The sequence below is a fragment of the Salpingoeca rosetta genome (genome assembly GCF_000188695.1).
Source record: "Salpingoeca rosetta unplaced genomic scaffold supercont1.3, whole genome shotgun sequence".
Classification (NCBI taxonomy): Eukaryota; class Choanoflagellata; order Craspedida; family Salpingoecidae; genus Salpingoeca; species Salpingoeca rosetta.
The window spans coordinates 696,136-715,922 of NW_004754931.1; the positions used below are offsets into that span (position 1 = coordinate 696,136).

The window sequence follows — 19,787 nt, forward strand, 5'->3', positions numbered from 1 at the left end:
ACACACACACACACACACACACACACACACACGACACACACACACACACACACACACACAACACACACACACACACACACACACACACACACACCGCTTGGGCTCGTGCGACGATGGCTGCAGTGCGCTGCTCAATTTCATTGTTGAGACGAAGATAGTCTGCTTCGCTCTGCTGGGCATTCCCTTCCTGGGTCTTCGCCGCGCCGCTCGTGTACGGTCGCACACTGGACCGCACCCCTCCCCGCGACGACGGCGGCACAGGCTGCCGCTGTATGGCGGGCGCTGTCCTCAGCCGTCCGCCAGATGCTGCCGTTGGCAACCCACGACTACGGGAGCCGTTACTCCTTTCGCCCCGTCGCAAAGCCATTTTGCTGTTTTGTTGTTTGTTGTGTGTGGACGATGGATTTGTGGTTTGATTGATTTGATTGACAGAAGTCTGCGTCGGCCACACAGCTGCTTTGTATTGTTGCGCTTCATGTACGACTGCTGGGCAATGGTGGTGGGCAATGGTCGTCCCGACCTCGCTTCCGACACACTGCGTACATGCGTGTACATGCGCACACATGCGTCAAGCACACACCCTCGTTCCCTCGCAATGGCAACAACGACAACCAGCAACTCAGGCAACAAGCACCAAAGCAACAACCACGGCAACAACCAAGACAACCGCCACGCTCAGGGCTCATGAGAAGCGGATCCACCCTGCGCGGTGGGCGGTGAACGTGGCAGCAGCGAGGGCGAGGAAGGCGATGGTGTTGTGCAGGACTTTGCGGGCGCTGTCGTCGCGCCTGACAAGGACGGTTGCCTCTGCGCCTGGTGCAAGGAACTGGCAGACAATGGGCGGGCTGCTGCGGTCCTTGTGGACCTGGTATTTGCAGAGGAAGTCACGCTGCCAGTCGAGGTCGTATGCGAGGGCGCACGTGACGCTGAGCCCCAGGAGGCCCAGTGCCGGTATTCTCAGTCGATTTGCGCTTGTGCCAATGAGTCCGCCCAAGCCAGCTAGCACCGCGGTTTTGTGAAACGTGTTTCCCAACGCAATGGCCCTGCGGTGTTGCGTCCGCATCAAAGCGGTGGAAACGAGAGAGTGTGTGTGTGGGGGGGGGGTCAGTGCAGCGTATGAGCGTGTATGTGTGAGTGAGTGAGAGTGTATGTGTATGTGTATGTGAGTGTGGGGGGTGAGTGTGTGAGTGGTGAGCAAACAACAACAACTTAAACAACAACAACTTAAACAACAACAACAATTTATGTTAACAACAACAACAACAACAACAACAACTTATGTTAACAACAACAACAACAACAACAACAACAACAACAACAACAACAACAACAACAACAACAACAACAACAACAACAACAACAACAACAACTTAAACAACAACTTAAACAACAACTTAAACACAACTTCAACAACAAAACAACTTCAACAACATATTAAACAACAACAACAACAACTTAAACAACTTAAACAACACCAACAACTCATGTTAAACAACAACAACAACAACAACAACAACAACAACAACAACAACTTAAACAACACCACCACCACCAACAACAACAACAACAACAACTTCAACAACAACTTAAACAACAACTTAAACAACAACTTAAACAACAAATCAACTTCAACAACAACTTAAACAACAACTCAAACAACAACTTAAACAACAACAACAACAACAACTCAAACAACCACTTAAACAACAACAACTTAAACAACTCAAACAACAACAACAATACACAAACACAAACGCAAACACACGCACGCACCTCTGAGCAACGCCTGCTGTGCCAAAGTCCGTGATTGCAATTTCGTCTGCGGCTTGGAGCGCAGCCTGTGTGAGGGATGTGCGCTGTGCAACTGCCAGCAGCAAGCGCCGTGACGCCGTTGCGTCCTCGCCCTTGCCGCCAGTCGTTGATCTGTTCTTCTTCTTCTTCTCCTCCAACCACGAAGTCATCCACTGTGCCTCCTCAAAATCCTCCTCCTTGTCGTCAAACCGGTCCACCACAGCAACGCGATACAGCTCCTCCTCCTCCTCCTCCTTCCCTTGGCTGTGCCCCTCCTCCCTCTGGCTTTGCCCCATGGTGTGCGCTTGTGTGCTTGTGTGTGTGTGTGTGCTTGTGTGTGTGTGTGTGTGTGTGTGTGTGTGTGTGTGTGTGTGTGTGTGTGTGTGTGTGTGTGTGTGTGTGTGTGTGTGTGTCTGCGTCTTGTCTTGCTCGTCGTTGCAAACCCCCGAAAACGAAATTGGCGGACCGCTCACAACACCACATTGTGTAGCAATTTCTGTAGTTGCAGCAATCTACAGCACATTGAGTAGTTCACATCATCTGTGGTCTTCGTTTTTTGTGCAGTCCACCATCCACGTTGCGCACACGCCATCCACTCTCATCTCGCACAATCGAAGAAACTCACCTTGCTTCTTCTTGCTTGGTGCAGGAGAAACACCCACCCACACACACACACACACACGTACTGGCTGGTAGCTGGAAAGGTAGGTAGATCGATACAAAGAAGCAAGAAGGCAAGAAGGCAAAGGAAAGGCAAACAAGCAGCAGCTCTCTTGTCCAACCAACACAGGTGTGCGCATGTGTATTTCTTCTGTCCACCATCCATTTTGGCTTCTGCTTTCCTTTTTCTTCTCTCTTGTTCTTCTTCTTGTTCTTCTTCTTGGCTCTTGTTCTTGTTGTTCTGGGCGTGAGTTCATTTTCCCTTCGCGACATCGGCCACTGCTCACCCCCCAGCGCGACCACAACCAACCAACGACCGCGACAAACAACAACTGCAACTCCAGATACAACCCGCAAAGATGGCGGCGAAGCATGTGGAGGAGACAACGGCGGCCCTGCGCGCCTTGTTGGAGGAGCGCATCATGTTCTTTGATGGCGGCATGGGCACCATGATCCAACAGCTTTCGCTGCAGGAGAAAGACTTCCGAGGTTAGTTTGCGTCTTTCTTTTTGTTGTTATCCCTTTTCTTCCTTTTTCTTCCTCCAAACACCACAGCCACCTAGCCAAAGACGCCACCAGCTCCCAGCTCCCAGCACCAGCACCAGCACCAGCAGCAAGCAATACCAGGCCCAAGGTGCACGCTCCGAGGACGCGTTGTTGCATCGACAAAAGGAGGACGCGCCTCTCGCCCGCTTCCGCTTCCGCTGCACTGCACACACACACACACCCTTACCCTCCCTTCCCTTACCCTCCTTTCACATGCCAACCGCGTGTTGTGTTGTCCCTGCTCCTCGATCCTGATGATGATGACCCTGATGATGAATGGTGGTGACCCTGATGATGACGATGCTCATGCTGCTGCTGATGATTTTGATGCTGCTGACCATCGTGGTCACGATGATTCAATTGTGACCTGCTGCTGATGATGAACCTTTCTCCAAACAACAACAACAACAACAACAACAACAACAACAACAACAACAACAACAACAACAACAACAACCCAAACACACGCTGTGCCCTGTCTATTGCGTAGGCGAGCTCTTCAAGGAGCACCCCAAAGCGTTGCAAGGAAACAACGACTTGCTCGTGCTGACCCAGCCGGAGGCCATTGTCAACATCCATAAGCAGTTTCTGCTTGCTGGCGCGGACTTTGTGGAGACCAACACCTTCAGCTCCACGCGCATCGCCCAGGCCGACTACGCCACGGAGGATCACGTGTACAAGCTCAACGTGGAGGCGGCCAAGCTCGCCAAGCGCGCCTGCGAGGAGGTGGAGGCGCAGGGCCACGGCCGCAAGTTTGTTGCCGGGTCGCTCGGCCCCACCAACCGCACGCTGTCCATCTCACCCTCTGTCGAGCAGCCGGAGCTGCGCAACGTCAAGTTTGACGAGCTGGTGGAGGCGTATGCCGAGCAAGCACGCGGGCTCATGGACGGCGGCGTGGACGTCCTCCTCGTCGAGACCATCTTCGACACGGCAAACGCAAAGGTTCGAAGTGGAGGCGGAATAACGTTGTTTTTGCGCGTGTGCGTGTGCGTGCTTGTGCATGTACGCATGTGTATGCGCACGCGTATGTGTGTGTGCGTGCGTACCTTGGTTTTTTTTTTGAGTCCCTTCTCACACCCTCACGCGCACCTTCCCTATGCACCTTTCCCATCTTTTTCGCCCGCCTGCAGGCTGCGTTGTTTGCTGTGGAGAAGCTGTTTGAGGACGAGCCCGAGAAGTACCCGCGGCGGCCCATCTTCATCTCCGGCACCATCACAGACCGCTCTGGCCGCACACTCTCTGGCCAGACGGCCGAGGCGTTCTCCATCAGCGTCAGCCATGGCCGCCCAATGGCCCTCGGCCTCAACTGCGCTCTCGGCGCAACCGACATGCGCCCTTACCTCGAGGAAATTGCAAAGACCACAGGTGTGTGTGTGTATGCCTGTGCCTGTGCATGTTTATGTGTGTGTGTGTGTGTCTTTGCCTTTGTTGCTCAGCAGTCGTGTTGCTCGCACTCTGCAGTTGCGTTATCTGCGCTGAGTTTTTTTTCTTTGTGCATCGTGCGTGTGGGCAACCTGTGTCGTTTGCCAACACCTCTTGCCTCCACCTTCCTCACCTCCCAACTCCTCACCACGCTTCCTTGTGCACAGACGCGTACATCATTTGCTACCCGAACGCTGGTCTTCCCAACGCCATGGGCGGATATGACGAGACACCCGACATCACAGGCTCGCACCTCGCAGACTTTGCTCGCAGTGGCCTCGTCAACATTGTCGGTGCGTCCATGCACGCCAATTCGACTCGATTTTATCAACTCCCCCAGCGCCAGTGCCATGCTACGTTGCCATGCATTCATTGCACATGGTCCCTCAACACGCCACTCTCTCTCTGTCTCTCTTTGTCTTGCCTGCCGCGCTCTTCCTCAATTGACTGATACACTTACTGACCAACCAAACTGACACACACACACACCCTTCTCTTTCTCACCGCAGGCGGTTGCTGCGGAACAACGCCAGCCCACATTGCGGCCATTGTCAAAATGTGCTCCTCGTTCCCTCCGCGACAGCGCCCTCCCGTACGTTGCACACCACACCACACACACGCACACGCACGCACGCACGCACACTGTTAATCGACCCCCCAAACTCACTCTCTCGCCCCCCCCCCGCCCACACACACACACACACACACACACACTCACTCACTCACTCACTCACTCACCGCCCCATTTCTCCCTCCCCCCCCCCGGCAACACAAACGACAGAAGCCGTTTGCAGACCACATGCTGCTGTCTGGGCTGGAGCCGGCGCGCATCGGGCCCGACACCAACTTTGTCAACATTGGGGAGCGGTGCAACGTCGCTGGCTCGCGGCGGTTCTGCCGCCTCATCAAGACGGACGAGTACGACGAGGCGCTGGCCGTGGCCAAGCTGCAGGTGGAGAATGGCGCGCAGATCCTGGACATCAACATGGACGATGGTCTGCTGGACGGCGTCAAGGCTATGACCAAGTTCTGCAACCTGATTGCGTCCGAGCCGGACATTGCCAAGGTGCCGCTGTGCATCGACTCGAGCGACTTTGCCGTGGTGGAGGCCGGGCTCAAGTGCACGCAGGGCAAGTGCATTGTCAACAGCATCTCGCTCAAGAGCGGGGAGGAGGAGTTTATCAAGGTTGCGCGCACCATCCGCCGCTACGGCGCTGCGGTGGTGGTGATGGCCTTTGACGAGAAGGGCCAGGCCGCCGACCTGGAGGGAAAGATCCGCATCTGCACGCGCTCGTACAAGATCCTGGTGGAGAAGGTTGGCTTCAACCCCAACGACATCATCTTCGACCCCAACATCCTCACCATTGGCACGGGCATTGAGGAGCACAACGAGTATGCAATAAACTTTATCAACTGCATCCGCCCCATCAAGGAGCAGTGCCCCGGCTGCCACATCTCGGGCGGCGTGTCCAACCTCAGCTTCTCCTTCCGCGGCATGAACGTCGTGCGCGAGGCCATGCACTCGGTCTTCCTCTACCACGCCATCCAGAAGGGGATGGACTTTGGCATTGTCAACGCCGGCGCCATGCCCATCTACTCGGAGATTGACCCAAAGCTCGTTGAGCTGTGCGAGAACATCATCTGGAACAAGCACCCCAACGCCACGGAGGAGCTCCTCACATATGCCCAGGAGCACGGCAAGGAGGCAAAGACAAAGAAGCAGGACGACTCGTGGTGCGTTGGCTTTGATCGTGCGCACATGGTGGCGCTTGCAATCTTGTTTGTCGCTGTTTAAGAAGTAGTTTAAGTAGTAGTAGTAGTAGTAGTAGTAGTAGTAGTTGTTGTTGTTGTTGTTGTTGTTGTTGTTGTTGTTGTTGTTGTCGCTCATTGCATTTGCGTGCGCGGGTGCTTGTATTGCTGCTTGTGTCGTTTTCAAAGACGCGTGCTTTGTTGCAATGCGTGCTGTGTTGCACTGTGTGCTGTACTGCGTTGCGACTCCACCTCGCCTCCGCCACGCGCCGTATTACCCTTTTGTACCACTTCTCCACTCACCACACACACACGCGCGCGCACATTCACACACACACACACATTCACATACGCACACACGTTGATGCATGACATACACAGGCGCGATGCCCCCGTTGAGAAGCGGCTGGAGCATGCGCTGATCAAGGGCATTGACAAGTTTGTGGTTGCGGACACGGAGGAGGCACGGCAGAACACGGCGCTGTACCCGAAGCCGCTCAACGTCATTGAGGGCCCGCTCATGGCCGGCATGAGCATTGTCGGCGATCTGTTTGGCGCTGGAAAGATGTTCCTGCCGCAGGTGATCAAAAGCGCGCGCGTGATGAAGAAGGCGGTGGCGCACCTGATTCCGTTTATGGAGGAGGAGCGCGAGGCATCGCTGCGGGCGCAGGGCATTGACCCGGAGGTGGCCGACGAGAGTGACATGTACAACGGCACCGTCGTCATTGCAACCGTCAAGGGCGACGTGCACGACATTGGCAAGAACATTGTTGCCGTCGTGCTGGGCTGCAACAACTTCAAGGTGGTTGATCTCGGTGTCATGGTCCCCGCCAACAAGATCCTGGAGGCCGTGGACAAGCACAAGGCGGACATTGTCGGCCTCTCTGGCCTCATCACCCCCTCGCTGGATGAGATGGTGTTTGTGGCCAAGGAGCTTGAGCGGACCGGCCACAAGCTGCCGCTGCTCATTGGTGGCGCCACCACCTCCAAGATGCACACCGCCGTGAAGATTGCGCCCAAGTACTCGTCGCCAACAGTTCACGTGCTCGATGCCTCTCGCAGCGTCGTCACCGTCTCCGCCCTCCTCGACCAGGTACACACATCTCTACTGGCGCGCCTTCATGTCCCTTTGCACCTGTCTATGTGTGTTTTGTGTCTTTGTGTGTATTTTGTGTGTGCGTGTGGCTTTGTCTCCGTACGCGCGTGTGCGTGTGCGTGTGCATGTGCGCCTGTTGTCATGTGAAACTCCTCTTCATGCCCATCGCCCAATTATGCTCGCTCACCCACACGCACATCGCGCATCACACATGGCAGGGGAACCGGGAGGACTTTGTTGAGGACATTGCTGAGGAGTATGAGGAAATTCGCGAGGAGTACCTCGAGTCGCTCACCGACCGCGTCTACCTCTCCCTCGACGCAGCCCGCAAGCAGCGGTTCGCCATTGACTTTAACAAGAAGCCGCCCGTCAAGCCTGCCATGACTGGCGTCAAGGTGCGTTACCGTCCTGTCACTGGGTTGTTTGTTTGTTTGTTTGTTTGTTTGTTTGTTTGATTGTTCCCTTGTTTGTTCCTTTGTTTGTTTGTTCGTTCGTTCGTTCGTACGTCTGCCACTATTGCTCCTCCTCCTCCTCCTCCTCCTCCTCCTCCTCCTCCTCCTCCTCCTCCTCCTCCTCCTCCTCCTCCTCCTCCTCCTCTAGCGTTTGCCACACCCCCACGCACTGCTGCTGCTCTCCTCTGACACCAATCCTCCGTTGCCCGCTTGTACAGGTCATCGAGAGCCTTGATCTTGAGCGCTGCATCAAGTACATTGACTGGAAGCCCTTCTTCGAAGTCTGGCAGCTGCGAGGTGAGCCTGCACACCTGCAAGCGTTGCCTTTGCACTCGTCGACCACTCCTGACCTGTGTACATGCGCTTGCTCAACAGTTGCCACAACATAATCGTCCAACACACTGGCTCCTCGCTCGCTTCTCACTCATTTCATGGCCATCCCCATAAACCCCTTCCCCCTCCCCCCCCCACCACACACACGCGCGCGCTTCTTTGCATTCCTCGTTGCCTTTTCCCTCTGCCAGGCCGCTACCCCAACCGCTCTTACCCCAAGATCTTTGACGACGAAGCTGTGGGTTCAGAGGCAAAGAAGGTCTTTGATGACGCACAGGCCCTGCTCAAGCGAATCGTTTCCGAGAAGCTCCTTCGTGGCAAGGTGCCGTCTTGTTGTATGTTTGTGACTGGGATCATTTCCGTGTGTCTGACTATGTGTGTGTGTGTGTCTGTCTGTCTGTCTGTTTGCATGTGTGTGTGTTTGCATGTGTGTGTCTACCTTTCCTTGCCGCCGTGGGTCCTCTTTCTTCTCTCACGTGGCTTTGATTGGGGTCCTCACGCTTGCGTGTCAACAGGGAGTGTTTGGCATTTTCCCTGCCAACACCGTCGGCGACGACATTGAGATTTACGAGGACGAATCCCGAACCACCGTCAAGGAAACGTGAGCTCACACTTGGGTTGTTGGCTCTTTGTCTGTGACTTCCTTGCCCGCACACGCACACACACACACACACGCACACACACACACACACACACACACACACACACACACACACACACACACACACACACACACACACACAAAACACGCAGCTTACGTCACCCCACCGCATGTCCACACGCCACACCTTGCAGGCTCTACGGTCTTCGTCAGCAGGCGGAGAAGGTGGACAAGACAGACCCTTACTTCTGCCACTCCGACTTCATCGCACCAAAGGAGAGCGGCATTGCCGACTACATTGGCATGTTTGCCGTGACGTGCGGCCTCGGTGCAGATGAGCTCTCGAAGCAGTTCCTCAACGACCATGACGACTACAACTCCATCATGGTCAAGGCCCTGGCCGACCGGCTGGCAGGTGCGCACACTTCATTCAATATTCTGACGCGCCTTCCTGCAAAACACACACACACGCACGCGCACGTGCACACAATTTGACACAACCCTCAAACACCTCCCTCTACCTCTTTTGCAAATGACAGAGGCGTTTGCCGAGATGCTGCACGAGGATGTGCGCCGAAAGTACTGGGCATACGCAACCGACGAAGGGTTCACAGCAAAGGAACTCCACCAGGTGTGTGTGTGTGTGTGTGTGTGTCTGCGTCTGTGTGGTTGCTTAAGTTTCCCGTGTATCATTTTTGTTTCGCTGTTCGCTTTGTTGCCCCACATGCCCTCCCTGGACCATGTCAATGCTCCTCTCACCCGCATCTCCCCCCCCCCCCTGTTGGCAATCTAAACACAGCTCAAGTATGCCGGTATCCGCCCTGCTCCCGGGTACCCGTCGCAGCCGGACCACACAGAGAAGGAGGCATACTGGCGCCTGCTCGATGCAGAGGCAAACGCAGAGATGAGCCTGACCGAGTCGTTCTCCATGATGCCTGCGGCCAGCGTGTCTGGCCTCTACTTTGCACACCCAGACTCTGAGTACTTTGCCGTGGGCAAGATTGACCGGGACCAGGCTGCCGACTACGCCAAGCGCAAGGGCAGCGACCTGCAGACAGTTGAGCGCTGGCTGGCTCCCATCCTCAGTTACGACCCCGATGAGAGCCAATAGTGCACACACACACACACACACACACACACACACACACGCACACACACACACACACACACACACATGAGTGTGCACTTGCACACACACACACACACCTTTTCCGCTTTCATCCGTGTATGTTTGATGTTACGCACGCCGTCTAGCCTTCCAGCCCCAGTCTTTGTTGTGTTTCCACGTCATTCGTTGTAGCTTGTCACACCTTTGTTGTGTTGATGTTCTTACCCAGCAGCGAGTGGTTACGGTTGATTGTAGCTTGGGTTGGCACCCTGGTGTGCTTTCTTTTGGTGGGGACGTGCTTACTGTCTTGTTCCTCCGACCCATTTAGATTCGTGTTTGCTGTATGCGTGCGTGCATTTGACCTCTCCGAGCGTGTGTGAGTTGGGATTTCGTCTGGCAATCGCATGTTGGTGGTGGCGGCTTTGTCCTTTCGTGCTCCCTGACCTTCTCCTTGACGCTTCCATAGTTTACAGCATTCTCACGCAATACAAGCACCCACTCGCCATACACTTGTCACGAACGACGACAGGGAGGGGAAGGACTGTGTCAGTGCTTTGAACTGTCACACACACACACACACACACACACACAACACACACACACCACACACACAGCATGGCATCAGATGGTTGTACATGTAGCGGTGACGAGCTTAATGCCAATGTCTGTCGTGTCTGCACGCCCAAGCTTCGACACAAGTTCTGGGATGGACGCCGCCCACACCGTACTCGTCTCCAGGCGCACTTGGCCTGCAAATGCATGCGCGCATGTGTCGTGGGCACGGCCATATCTCATGCGTGAGGCTGCGCGCTTGCACAGTGCCGGTACGAGTGGTAGCGACATGCAGGAACCAACACAAGAAACCAGTAGTCACACGGCACTCACGCTGCTCGCCAACACCCCAGCACCCAATTCCCGCTCCCCTTTCATCCCTTGTACGCTCTGCTCGCTGTTCTCACCATTCCGCTTGACGATGCCGCGGGTGGTCACTTTGTGGTTGGCGTTGACAAACGTCAGCTCGCCAGCAACGGAACGCCTGTCACTCGCATGCACGAGGAAGTTGCCAGGTCGTCCAAGCGTGCTCAGCTGAGCCTGAATCAACGCGATGCGAACACAACGGGTGTCGCGTGAACAGCAACCATTGCGTGAGGAAGGTGAAGTTAAGGAAGTTAGAAGTGCACACAGGTGTTCATGCACAACAATAACAGAGCAACCGCCGTGCCACCACACCCCTACCACCACCATGCTCGTGTAACAACAACCCCCGTTGCCACACGCACCACTGCCTCGGCCTTGGCCATGTCGGGCTGAAACCACGCAAACACCGTCGTCCACGCATGCTCAGTGCGGTCCTCTACATCATCGTGTTGTTGTTGTTGTTGTTGTTGTTGTTGTTGTTGTTGTTGTTGTTGTTGTTGTTGTTGTTGTTGTTGTTGTTGTTGTTGTTGTTGTTGTTCCGAATGCTCGAGTGCATATGAGCGTCGACTTGACACGCTGCTGCTGGATGTGCGACGCGAGCCAAGACCTCGCCGTGCACTGCCATCATGCTGCTGTTCTTGCTGTTGTTGACGTTGAGGTGGTGAGTTGTGTTGTGACATGGATTGCGTCAATGCGTTGCTACTCTGCGATGTGCTCAGGTGTCCGCCCGAACTGTGGCGCGACAGTGCAGCTGTTTACGACGCAGGCAAGTGTGTGTGTGTGTGTGTGTGTGTGTGTGTGTGTGTGCATCCACAAAGGCGTGTGATGATTGCAGTTCAGTGAGTACCTGAGTGGATGGAAACGGTTACAACGATGAACGCAGCAGCGAAACAAACGAACATACACGCAAGTATGCATGCACGCATTCGCGTGGTGCGGCACCTGCACCCCTCTATCCCCCTTCCCCCAACACACACACGTTGACGCACAAGAAGCGACGGATGAGTCGGAGTTGCTGATTCGCTTCAGTCGCTGCCCATCGTCACTGCCTTCTTCAAACTCCCAGTTGCCGTCAGGGTGTTGCTCCTGCAAGCAATGGAACATGTATACACAAAAGCAGCCAAGGTGATATCATCGTGCCTTGTACGGTGTGGTGCAGCAGCGAACACGCGCGCAACATGCACAAGCAGGCTGCAAAACACTCAACAATGCTCCCAAACAAGCAATGAGCACCTGCAGGCCGTAGTTCCATGGATCCGTGTCGGGATTGCGGAACCTGCAATGTTTTCAGGCATCCATAAGGTTAGCCCAAGTCCTTCTGCATGACCTCAACGGCCTGGCCACCACACACACACACACACACACACACACACACACACACACACACACACACACACACACACACACACACACACACACACACACACACACACACACACGCACGCACACCCCGCTACTCCTACCACAACACCTTCGACTTCTCCCATCACCACCTCCCTTGGCACCGCCTCCCATGCACATGATGATACGCACCGATCGAGGGCAATGAGGGGCACAGGAAAGTAGTGTGTTGGCTTTGAGTAGTGGGCAACAAACTGGCGAAGGTTGTCAAACACCAGCGTCGGTACGCGTTCCAGGAACACCCCTGCCACAACACCACAATGCCAAACCCACATCGTACACACACACACACACATACATACACACGCACACACACACATACACACGCACACACACACACACGTTCACACAAAGTTGGTGTGAGTCTCATTCTCAAGTGTGCAACGATGACGCTTGCATGAGCCGGCGATATCACATCACCGCACCTGACGCCCCAGACGTCTCCATGTGTCCGATGTACTCGTCGTAGACGGTGTTCTTGAACGCGTACGACAACACCATCGCCTGCTTGCGTGATGACAACCGGACCATAAATGCACCATCAGGCAATCCTATCGTGATGCAGCGGCGCAACAATGTGTGATGACAATGTTGCTGTGTTGATGAGTTGACAACAAGTGGCTGTGGTCTTACCTACACCCCGGCGTGCGGACCGAATCAACAAAGGGCGATCGAGACGCAGACAAGATTTTGTGATACACGCAAGCACACACACACACGCAAGCACACACACACACACACACACACACCGCACCTGCAAGCATGAGGTGGGCGTCCACCCTGGAGGCGTGGGGCTGCAACCAGATTGGATACTTGGGGTGTGCTGGCTTCCTCCGTTGTTGCTGTTGTTGTTGTTGTTGTTGTTGTTGTTGTTGTTGAGGATGATCTATCTCTGCCAGCAGGCTGTTGACGATTGCCTCATCATCGACATTGCCCTCCTGGACGTTGGACACGTGGTCGATACTGAGAGGCACTTCATCGTCAATAAACTCGGCATCCCCAAGACCAGACAACACGTCGCTGCTGTCGTCAGCACTGCCATGACCGTTGTCAACGCTGTCACTGGCAACGTCATCGATATCGTCAGCTCCATCGGCATTGCTGCTGTGGCGGCTCAGATCCACGTTGCTTGTGTTCTTGTCTGCCTCTGTGATGGTTCGGTCGTTGTCGTTGTCAGTGCGGCAGCTGCGCTCGCTGCCGTTGCGATGCAGCACAGTGTCTGTCGACTCGCCGTCGCTCGTGCTGCCCGTCGTCAGCGGCTGGAACATGCTGCGCAACTTCTGTGATGTGGGCGTTGTCGTTCCTTCTGACAGGGAGGCAAGCGGTGTGCGGTTCGGGCTGTGTGTGCTTGAAGATGAAACCCCAGTTATGCCGAGTTGGCTGAGCAGCGAGGAGAGCCCCACGCTGTCCTCGCTTTGCCTGCGGCTCGCACTCACGCCCTCCCTGTCCTCTTTCGCGCCGTCCACATCATCATCCTCATCGCTGTTCCGTGCATCATCGGCGGGATCAAAGCCAGACAGCAGCAACAGCTTGTTCTGCATGCGCCGCAGGTCTCCGGGCTTGAGTGTGCTTGGCGCCTGCTTGGCGCGCACGGGCCGGGGAACACGAATCACAACAGCCCCGTCGCCAGGTGCTGTGTGTTGCGTACTCCCCGTGCTGTGTGGGCCATCCCTGTTCTGCTGACCACCGTCGTTACCACTGGCGTTGCCGCTCCTGCCGCTGCTCGCTGACGCGTTCGCCCCGCTCTCGCTGATGACGGAGATGCGGCGGTCCGTTTCTCCGCCCACAGGCCGGCCCCCACGTCCAGTACGCCCGCCACCACGTGCACCCACCTCCTGCTGCAGCTGCAGCTGCTGCGGCTGATGGTTTGCCACGTGGAAGTGGTAGCTCGCCCGCCGCATGCGCCGCTGCTCCCGCGCTTCTGCGGGCTGCATCACCAGCGTCGAGTGGCGCCGCGTTGCCGACTTGGACGACGATGGGGCGTGCGGCCCAATATGCGAGTGCGATGACCCGCGCATCATCACTTTCGGTGCGTTTGCGTGCCCGGCGTGGTGCTGCTGTCCGTGCGGCTGCTGTTGCTGTTGCTGTTGCTGGCCGTACCAGCTGTATGGGCGGCTGCGGCGCGGTGGCTGTCGCAGGGCTTGCTCCGACCGTCGATGGGGCGATGGCGCGGCAATGGAGCGCGCTGGAGACGGCTCTGCCTGGCGGGGGCCGCTGGACACGCCACGCGCAGCATGCACTGCCGACGGTGAAGATACTCCACTCGAGTAACCAGCGTGAGCTGATGCGAGGGACGTGACACTGGGATCGCGGGGACTGGCATGACCGCTGCTTGTGCTGTTTTTCCAGTGCACAGGGCGGCCTGGCTGATGTGCACCGACACGCCCGGCATGCACGCCGCTGCCGGCAAAATGGTGTTGGGACTGATGGAAGACTTCCCCTTGCCTCCCAGGACTCACGCCGCGCGACCCTGCACTGGAGAACGAGGAGTGCGTGCTTGGCGTCCTGAACTGGGCGGTCGGTACGCCAGCCACGCTTGCGCGCCTTTCGCGCTGCTGTGTATGCCTTGCAGCAAAATGCACCGCCGAGTGATAACGTGGGAAGTGATGCTGCGGAAAGTGGTGGGTGTCGCCAGGGTGGTGATGTGTAAAGCTTGTGGAGGCTGGTGGCGTGTGCCGCTGTGACGGCAGCTGAATCATGCTGTGTGGCCGCGCAAATCCGGGGCTCCCACGCGTCGCAAAACCGGCGACACTCGCGGTGTGTGGACGATGTGGCGATGCCACCGTCATCGGTGATGCCTGCATCTGTGTGTGTGTGTGCGAGAGTGTGTGTGTGTGTGTGAGTGAGCGAGTGAGTGAGTGAGTGAGTGAGTGAGAGAGAGAGAGAGAGAGAGAGGGGGAGAGAGAGAGGGGGGGTAAAGAGAGGGAGAGAGGGAGAGAGAGAGGGGGGGGGGTAGGGGAGTTCGTGTTTTGTGGGTGAGTGAGAAGGGATGTGAATGTTGCGCTTGACAGGGTGTTCTTGTGTCGAGCGAAATGGGTTGGAGTCAGCAGTAGCAGTGCCCAACCCTCAGGATGGGTGGATGCAGATGCTCAAGACCATGCCACCGCCCAGACATGCGTACCATGGACGAGCTGAGGTATTCCATGATACGCGACGAGATGTTGTCACAGAAGGCTTCCGCCTGTGTTGCCAGAGCCGGCGCAAGAATCGTTGTGAACAGGTGGTCCATGAGCGTGACACGACCAGAACGTGAGCACATGCTCATGGTGACGACGCACACACAAAATACGAGCGCGCGCACACGCCCTCTCGCTGGCTCTTTCGGGAGGCGACATGACGTACCTCAGCTTCTGATGGCAACAAGAGGACGTTGCATCTGTGTGTACTTGTTGCGTTGGTTCGGGGAAAGAACACGCCCACGCGCTCGCCAATGTTCACGCACAATGATACCTGTGGTTCAGTCACACCATGCTCAGTGAGTGAATGACTCGCGGTGGAATCAAACATCTAGCAGTGCAGCTGTGCGAGAAACGCGTGCAACTCGCACACGCACGCCCAGGTGCAAGGAGAGGCATGCACACGCGAGAGTACACTCTCGCGTACACTCAGGCACACGTCCAAGCATGCCATCATTGGGCACAGAACCAAGAGGCCTCCAACCAACCTTCTTGGTTGGAAGAGACCACACTGCATGGGAGCCGCTGCGAAGTGTCACGGCATGCGGCGCAACCTGGTATGGGAAATGGCAAGCAGGTAAACGGCCGCAACGGTCAGAAGTGTTCAGAGAATGCTCGTGCAATATGACAATCTGCCTCAACCACGGTACTCCAAACCGTCGTCTTGCATCAACCATGTAACTACACTCAATTGCAGTGTGTGTGTGTGTGTGTGTGCTGTGCGTGTGTGTGTGCCGTACATTGCGTCACTACGTAACTTACCAAACAGGAGACTTGTTGTGTGAGGTTCTGCAGTGCAGCAAACAACCGTGGACGCAACAAACGTTCCACGCGTGAGTGAACGAACAGGCTTGTCATGTCAAGCAAGAGAGAAGAAGCGTGGTGCTGGCTGGTCAAGTGGTGTGTTTGTGGCATCGCACAACTGCGCGGTAAACGTGAAAGGCCATGTGTGTTCACTTCATGTCGTACAGGAAGTGGCATTCTCCGTGGTTGTGGCTGGCGTTTGCTTACAGAGGGTGATAGATTTGCCAAAGCAACTTCGAGATCGGAGTGCGTGGGCTCCCCTTGAATCACCAGGTCGGTCCATCCTTCAAAGACGCAAGTGGCAACAAACACCGCTGACGCGCTCATGGCTTCACTGTCTACAGATGACACAGGGTGCGAAGTGTTGCGTGGGATGTGAGCGTGTGCGTCACACAGGTTTGTGCAGACAAGCATGTCATGGTGACCAATTGAAGCTACAAGACCAAACACACTCGAGCCGACCCATGTATCCGGGTCACAAGAACCCATCAGAAGTGTAGGAAAGGACATGAAGAATGGCAGTGCTAACGACTGTGCAGATAGCCGTACTTCAGGTACGCCGGTCACGCTCCTTGCCTACTGGCTGGATATGCGCAACAAACTGCCGGCAATTTGAGGTTTGAAGGGCTGCGAGCTCGCACCACCACCACAGCCCAAAGCAGTACACCCACCTCCAGTCTACACAGTTGAGGTTCACCACTTGATGTGAATGAAGATGGAGGCTTTTGATATCGGTACCAACGCAATAGGCCAACAGCCGCACACACACAAACTGACCAACCACAGCACACCTTCAATGCTCTCTTCTTCTCTTGCTTCTTGCTGGCAGTGGTTGAAAGTGGTTTTCCCGCGAAATGGGGCGCACAGAAATGCTGTCGAGATGTGTACAAATTTTCAGCAGAGACGATACTGTAGTTGCAGGGCTGATTGCCTTGCTTGCTTACAGTAGTGCGACAAGCAGGTGTTGTGATCACGGAGGCATGAAATGAATGTCAGGTGCGGCAGGGTGCTGTCGAGTTCACGATCAGCAGCTCGCCTGGTGCGAGAACTTTGCAAGCTCCTGCTCCACAGCCTGTTTGACTTTCTGTGGATTGGCCTTTCCTTCTGCGTGTGTGTGTGTGTATGTGTGTGTATGTGTGTGTATGTGTGTGTATGTGTGTGTATGTGTGTGTATGTGTGTGTGTGTGTGTGTGTGTGTGTATGTGTGTGTATGTGTGTGTGTGTGTGTGTGTGTGTGGGTGAGGAAGAAATACGCAGGCGAATGCAAAACCATGGGCGGAGAAAGCATGACGCACACGCATCGCAAGTTCCGGGTTCAACCTACTTGTCTTGCCCATCACCTGTCCTACAAAGAAGCCAAGCACGCCCGTTTGGCCTGCAATCACGCGTGCAGAGGCAAACAAACACACAGTTTTGTGTTGGGTAGGCGAGGGACAGAGTGGCAGGAGGTACCAACACACACACACGCGCGCGCGCATACACAAGTGCATGCACACCTGTGGCAGACAACCCACCTTTCAAAAACTTGTTCCGCTGCTTTGGGTTGTTTGCCACGACATCGACCACCAACGCCTGCAGCACAGCAGCATCCGACTCCTGGCGAAGATCAAGTGCTTCCATCAGCTCTGTCGGCGAGCGTCTGTCCCCATCAAGCATTCGCCCCAAAATCTGCAGTCGATCGTGTGTGTGCGTGTGTGTGTGTGTGTGTGTGTGTGTGTGTGTGTGTGTGTGTGTGTGTGTGTGTGTGTGTGTGTGTGTGTGTGTGTGACCGTCACTCTCTGCGTGCGAAGGCGTGTTTACACAGCCTTGCATCTTGTGCCACCGTGCCGTGTCTCCCCTTGCCATGCCCTCACCACCACCACTGTCACCTCCACCACCACCTCCATCACACGCCTGATGCAGATGAAGAATGAGATTGATGGGTGCTGTGGAGAGTACTGCAAGCTCACGCGCAAGCAGCGCATGTATGGCTTTGCGTACTGCTTTGCCATCGGCTGCATCCTCGGTTTGCTGGTGCGTCACCTTGGTCCACATGCTTGTCTCTCCTCAATTGCGTGTGTGCGCACGCGTGTGTGTATGCATGTGCATGGAAGTGGGCGAAGATCGAGGGTGGAACAGCACAGGCTCCCATCCAGTGCCGAATCCATGCTTAACCGCCACCGTCGACGCACATCTGGTGTTGTGGCTACAGGGTACGGCTCTCGTGGCCCTTGGTAACCTGACCGCGTTTGCCATCTGCTATTCCCTCGGCACCATCATGTCTCTCGCGAGGTGTGTACATTGGCGGCATGCGCATGTCCCTCACGTCGCAAGCGAACGTCTGCGTGCATTACACGACACGGCAACAATGATGACAATATTATGTTCCTCTTTGGCGACCGGCACTCATCATGCTCCTGTCCATTTTTGCACATGGTCGCCTGCACACTGTCGGCAGTTCTTTGTTCCTGTGGGGGCCATGGCATCAGATCAAGAACATGTTCAAGGTGCGTGCGCGTGTGTGCGTTGTGCGTGTGTGTGCGTTGTGCGTGTGTATGCGTGTATGCATGTGTTGTGCGTGTGTATGCGTGTGTTGTGCGTGTGTTGTGCGTGTGTGTGTGAGGATCTTCTTCTCCTTGTTTGTTTATACTCATGTCACGCACACGTTTCTTCGACGTCATACACACACACACACACACACACACACACACACACACACACACACACACACACACACACACACACACACACACACACACACACACACACACACGCTCTGTGTTGACACAGGAGACGAGATGGATTGCGACATGCGTGATGCTTGCGTCGATTGCAATGACGCTTGTGTCTGCGATTGTATGGAAGAGCGTTGCGCTCGCCATCATCTTTGCATTCATCCAATTCCTCGCCTTCTTCTGGTACTGCCTCTCCTACATCCCATACGCAAGGTGAGCCATTTGTGTGTGTGTGCATGTTCGTGTGTGCGTATATGCGTGCGTGTGGGTATTGCATTCTTGTCAGATGCTTGTCCAGGTTGGCTCGCAAGGGGTGCACAACTTGAGACCGCGCACACCCCTCTTCCACCAGCGCCGTCATAGCCAAGCACCCACCACTGCCTCTCACGCTGCTGTTATGTCCCGTTTTGTTTCTTTGTCTTCTCTTCCTCGATTCCAAACAGAGCCGTGGCCCGCAACTGTATGGGCTCGTGCATGAATGTGTGAGTGCGTACAGTGCCGCCAAACGGTAGTGGTGATGGTCGTAGTCGTGCAAGCGTGTGTGCGGCTGATCAAACGGCTTGTGTTACGTGTGCGAACGGTGAAGAGGGGGGGGGGGTGGAGGAAAGGCAGGTGCAAGAGAAGTTAAGGGGGCGGGGAAGAGGGGGGGGGGGAGTACAAGAAGCGGATAAAGAGAGATGAGAGCGGTGACGGAGCAGAGTGTGCTCCGAGTACCATATCGCCGAAGCTTCGTGCCTCTTGCGTGCGCGCGTGCGGTGTGAAACGTTGTGTGGGAGTAGACAAGTGTCGTTATCACATGTGCTGTGTTGTGTGCCTGTTGTTGAGTGGGCGGTTCTCTGTCTCTCTCTACTTCAGATGTCGCTTGTTCTCTTTGTTGGTTTGCTTGGAGGTTGAGGGGGGGGGGTTTCAGTTGATTAGCAGTATTGTTTCTACTGTTTGCTTGGACACACACACACACACACACACACACACACACACACACACACACACACACACACACACACACACACACACAC

The 19,787-nt window shown here is 55.4% G+C and overlaps 7 protein-coding genes across 7 annotated transcripts in view; 2 read left to right on the forward strand and 5 right to left on the reverse strand.

The window, feature by feature from the left end:
• The window catches only part of PTSG_01725 (uncharacterized protein), a gene marked incomplete at its 5' end in the record, with an annotated part of 3,094 nt that extends 2,953 nt beyond the window's left edge, over positions 1–141 (reverse strand). The window contains one exon of the mRNA XM_004997646.1: positions 95–141. Coding sequence (XP_004997703.1) covers positions 95–141 — 47 coding nt within the window. The remainder of the gene's footprint in view (positions 1–94) is intronic.
• Positions 142–429: 288 nt separating this feature from the next.
• On the reverse strand, positions 430–2,173 carry PTSG_01726 (uncharacterized protein). The gene is made up of 2 exons (XM_004997647.1): positions 1,774–2,173; positions 430–1,043 (listed from the first exon to the last, which is right to left on the reverse strand). The coding sequence occupies exons 1-2, from the start codon at positions 2,085–2,087 to the stop codon at positions 683–685; spliced, it is 675 nt and encodes a 224-aa protein (XP_004997704.1). The 5' UTR covers positions 2,088–2,173; the 3' UTR covers positions 430–682.
• Positions 2,174–2,342: 169 nt separating this feature from the next.
• Positions 2,343–10,265, forward strand: PTSG_01727 (methionine synthase). Its single transcript, XM_004997648.1, has 15 exons — positions 2,343–2,581; positions 2,796–2,940; positions 3,488–3,939; positions 4,128–4,362; positions 4,587–4,712; positions 4,929–5,011; positions 5,201–6,153; positions 6,550–7,261; positions 7,483–7,659; positions 7,935–8,013; positions 8,241–8,371; positions 8,565–8,650; positions 8,845–9,065; positions 9,190–9,281; positions 9,450–10,265. Exons 2-15 carry the CDS (start codon positions 2,811–2,813, stop codon positions 9,759–9,761), a joined length of 3,789 nt encoding a protein of 1,262 aa, XP_004997705.1. The 5' UTR covers positions 2,343–2,581; positions 2,796–2,810; the 3' UTR covers positions 9,762–10,265.
• Positions 10,266–10,379: 114 nt separating this feature from the next.
• Positions 10,380–11,059, reverse strand: PTSG_01728 (uncharacterized protein; the record flags this gene model as incomplete). The annotated part of the gene is made up of 3 exons (XM_004997649.1): positions 10,380–10,507; positions 10,718–10,850; positions 11,039–11,059. 3 exons carry the CDS (start codon positions 11,057–11,059, stop codon positions 10,380–10,382), a joined length of 282 nt encoding a protein of 93 aa, XP_004997706.1.
• A 316-nt stretch (positions 11,060–11,375) lies between these two features.
• On the reverse strand, positions 11,376–16,819 carry PTSG_11775 (uncharacterized protein; the record flags this gene model as incomplete). Its single annotated transcript, XM_004997650.1, has 12 exons — positions 16,607–16,819; positions 16,265–16,395; positions 16,016–16,042; positions 15,742–15,807; positions 15,420–15,527; positions 15,199–15,258; positions 12,832–14,881; positions 12,503–12,628; positions 12,210–12,321; positions 11,910–11,952; positions 11,656–11,762; positions 11,376–11,427 (listed from the first exon to the last, which is right to left on the reverse strand). The coding sequence occupies exons 2-12, from the start codon at positions 16,382–16,384 to the stop codon at positions 11,376–11,378; spliced, it is 2,871 nt and encodes a 956-aa protein (XP_004997707.1). The 5' UTR covers positions 16,385–16,395; positions 16,607–16,819.
• Positions 16,778–17,729, reverse strand: PTSG_11776 (uncharacterized protein). The gene is made up of 3 exons (XM_004997651.1): positions 17,572–17,729; positions 17,382–17,432; positions 16,778–17,161 (listed from the first exon to the last, which is right to left on the reverse strand). The coding sequence occupies exons 1-3, from the start codon at positions 17,711–17,713 to the stop codon at positions 17,082–17,084; spliced, it is 273 nt and encodes a 90-aa protein (XP_004997708.1). The 5' UTR covers positions 17,714–17,729; the 3' UTR covers positions 16,778–17,081.
• Positions 17,730–17,958: 229 nt separating this feature from the next.
• On the forward strand, positions 17,959–19,448 carry PTSG_01730 (uncharacterized protein; the record flags this gene model as incomplete). Its single annotated transcript, XM_004997652.1, has 5 exons — positions 17,959–18,070; positions 18,249–18,328; positions 18,495–18,543; positions 18,827–18,984; positions 19,215–19,448. Coding segments are annotated over 5 exons (442 nt in total), but the record flags the coding sequence as incomplete, so codon positions are not given.
• Between the last annotated feature and the right edge of the window lie 339 nt (positions 19,449–19,787).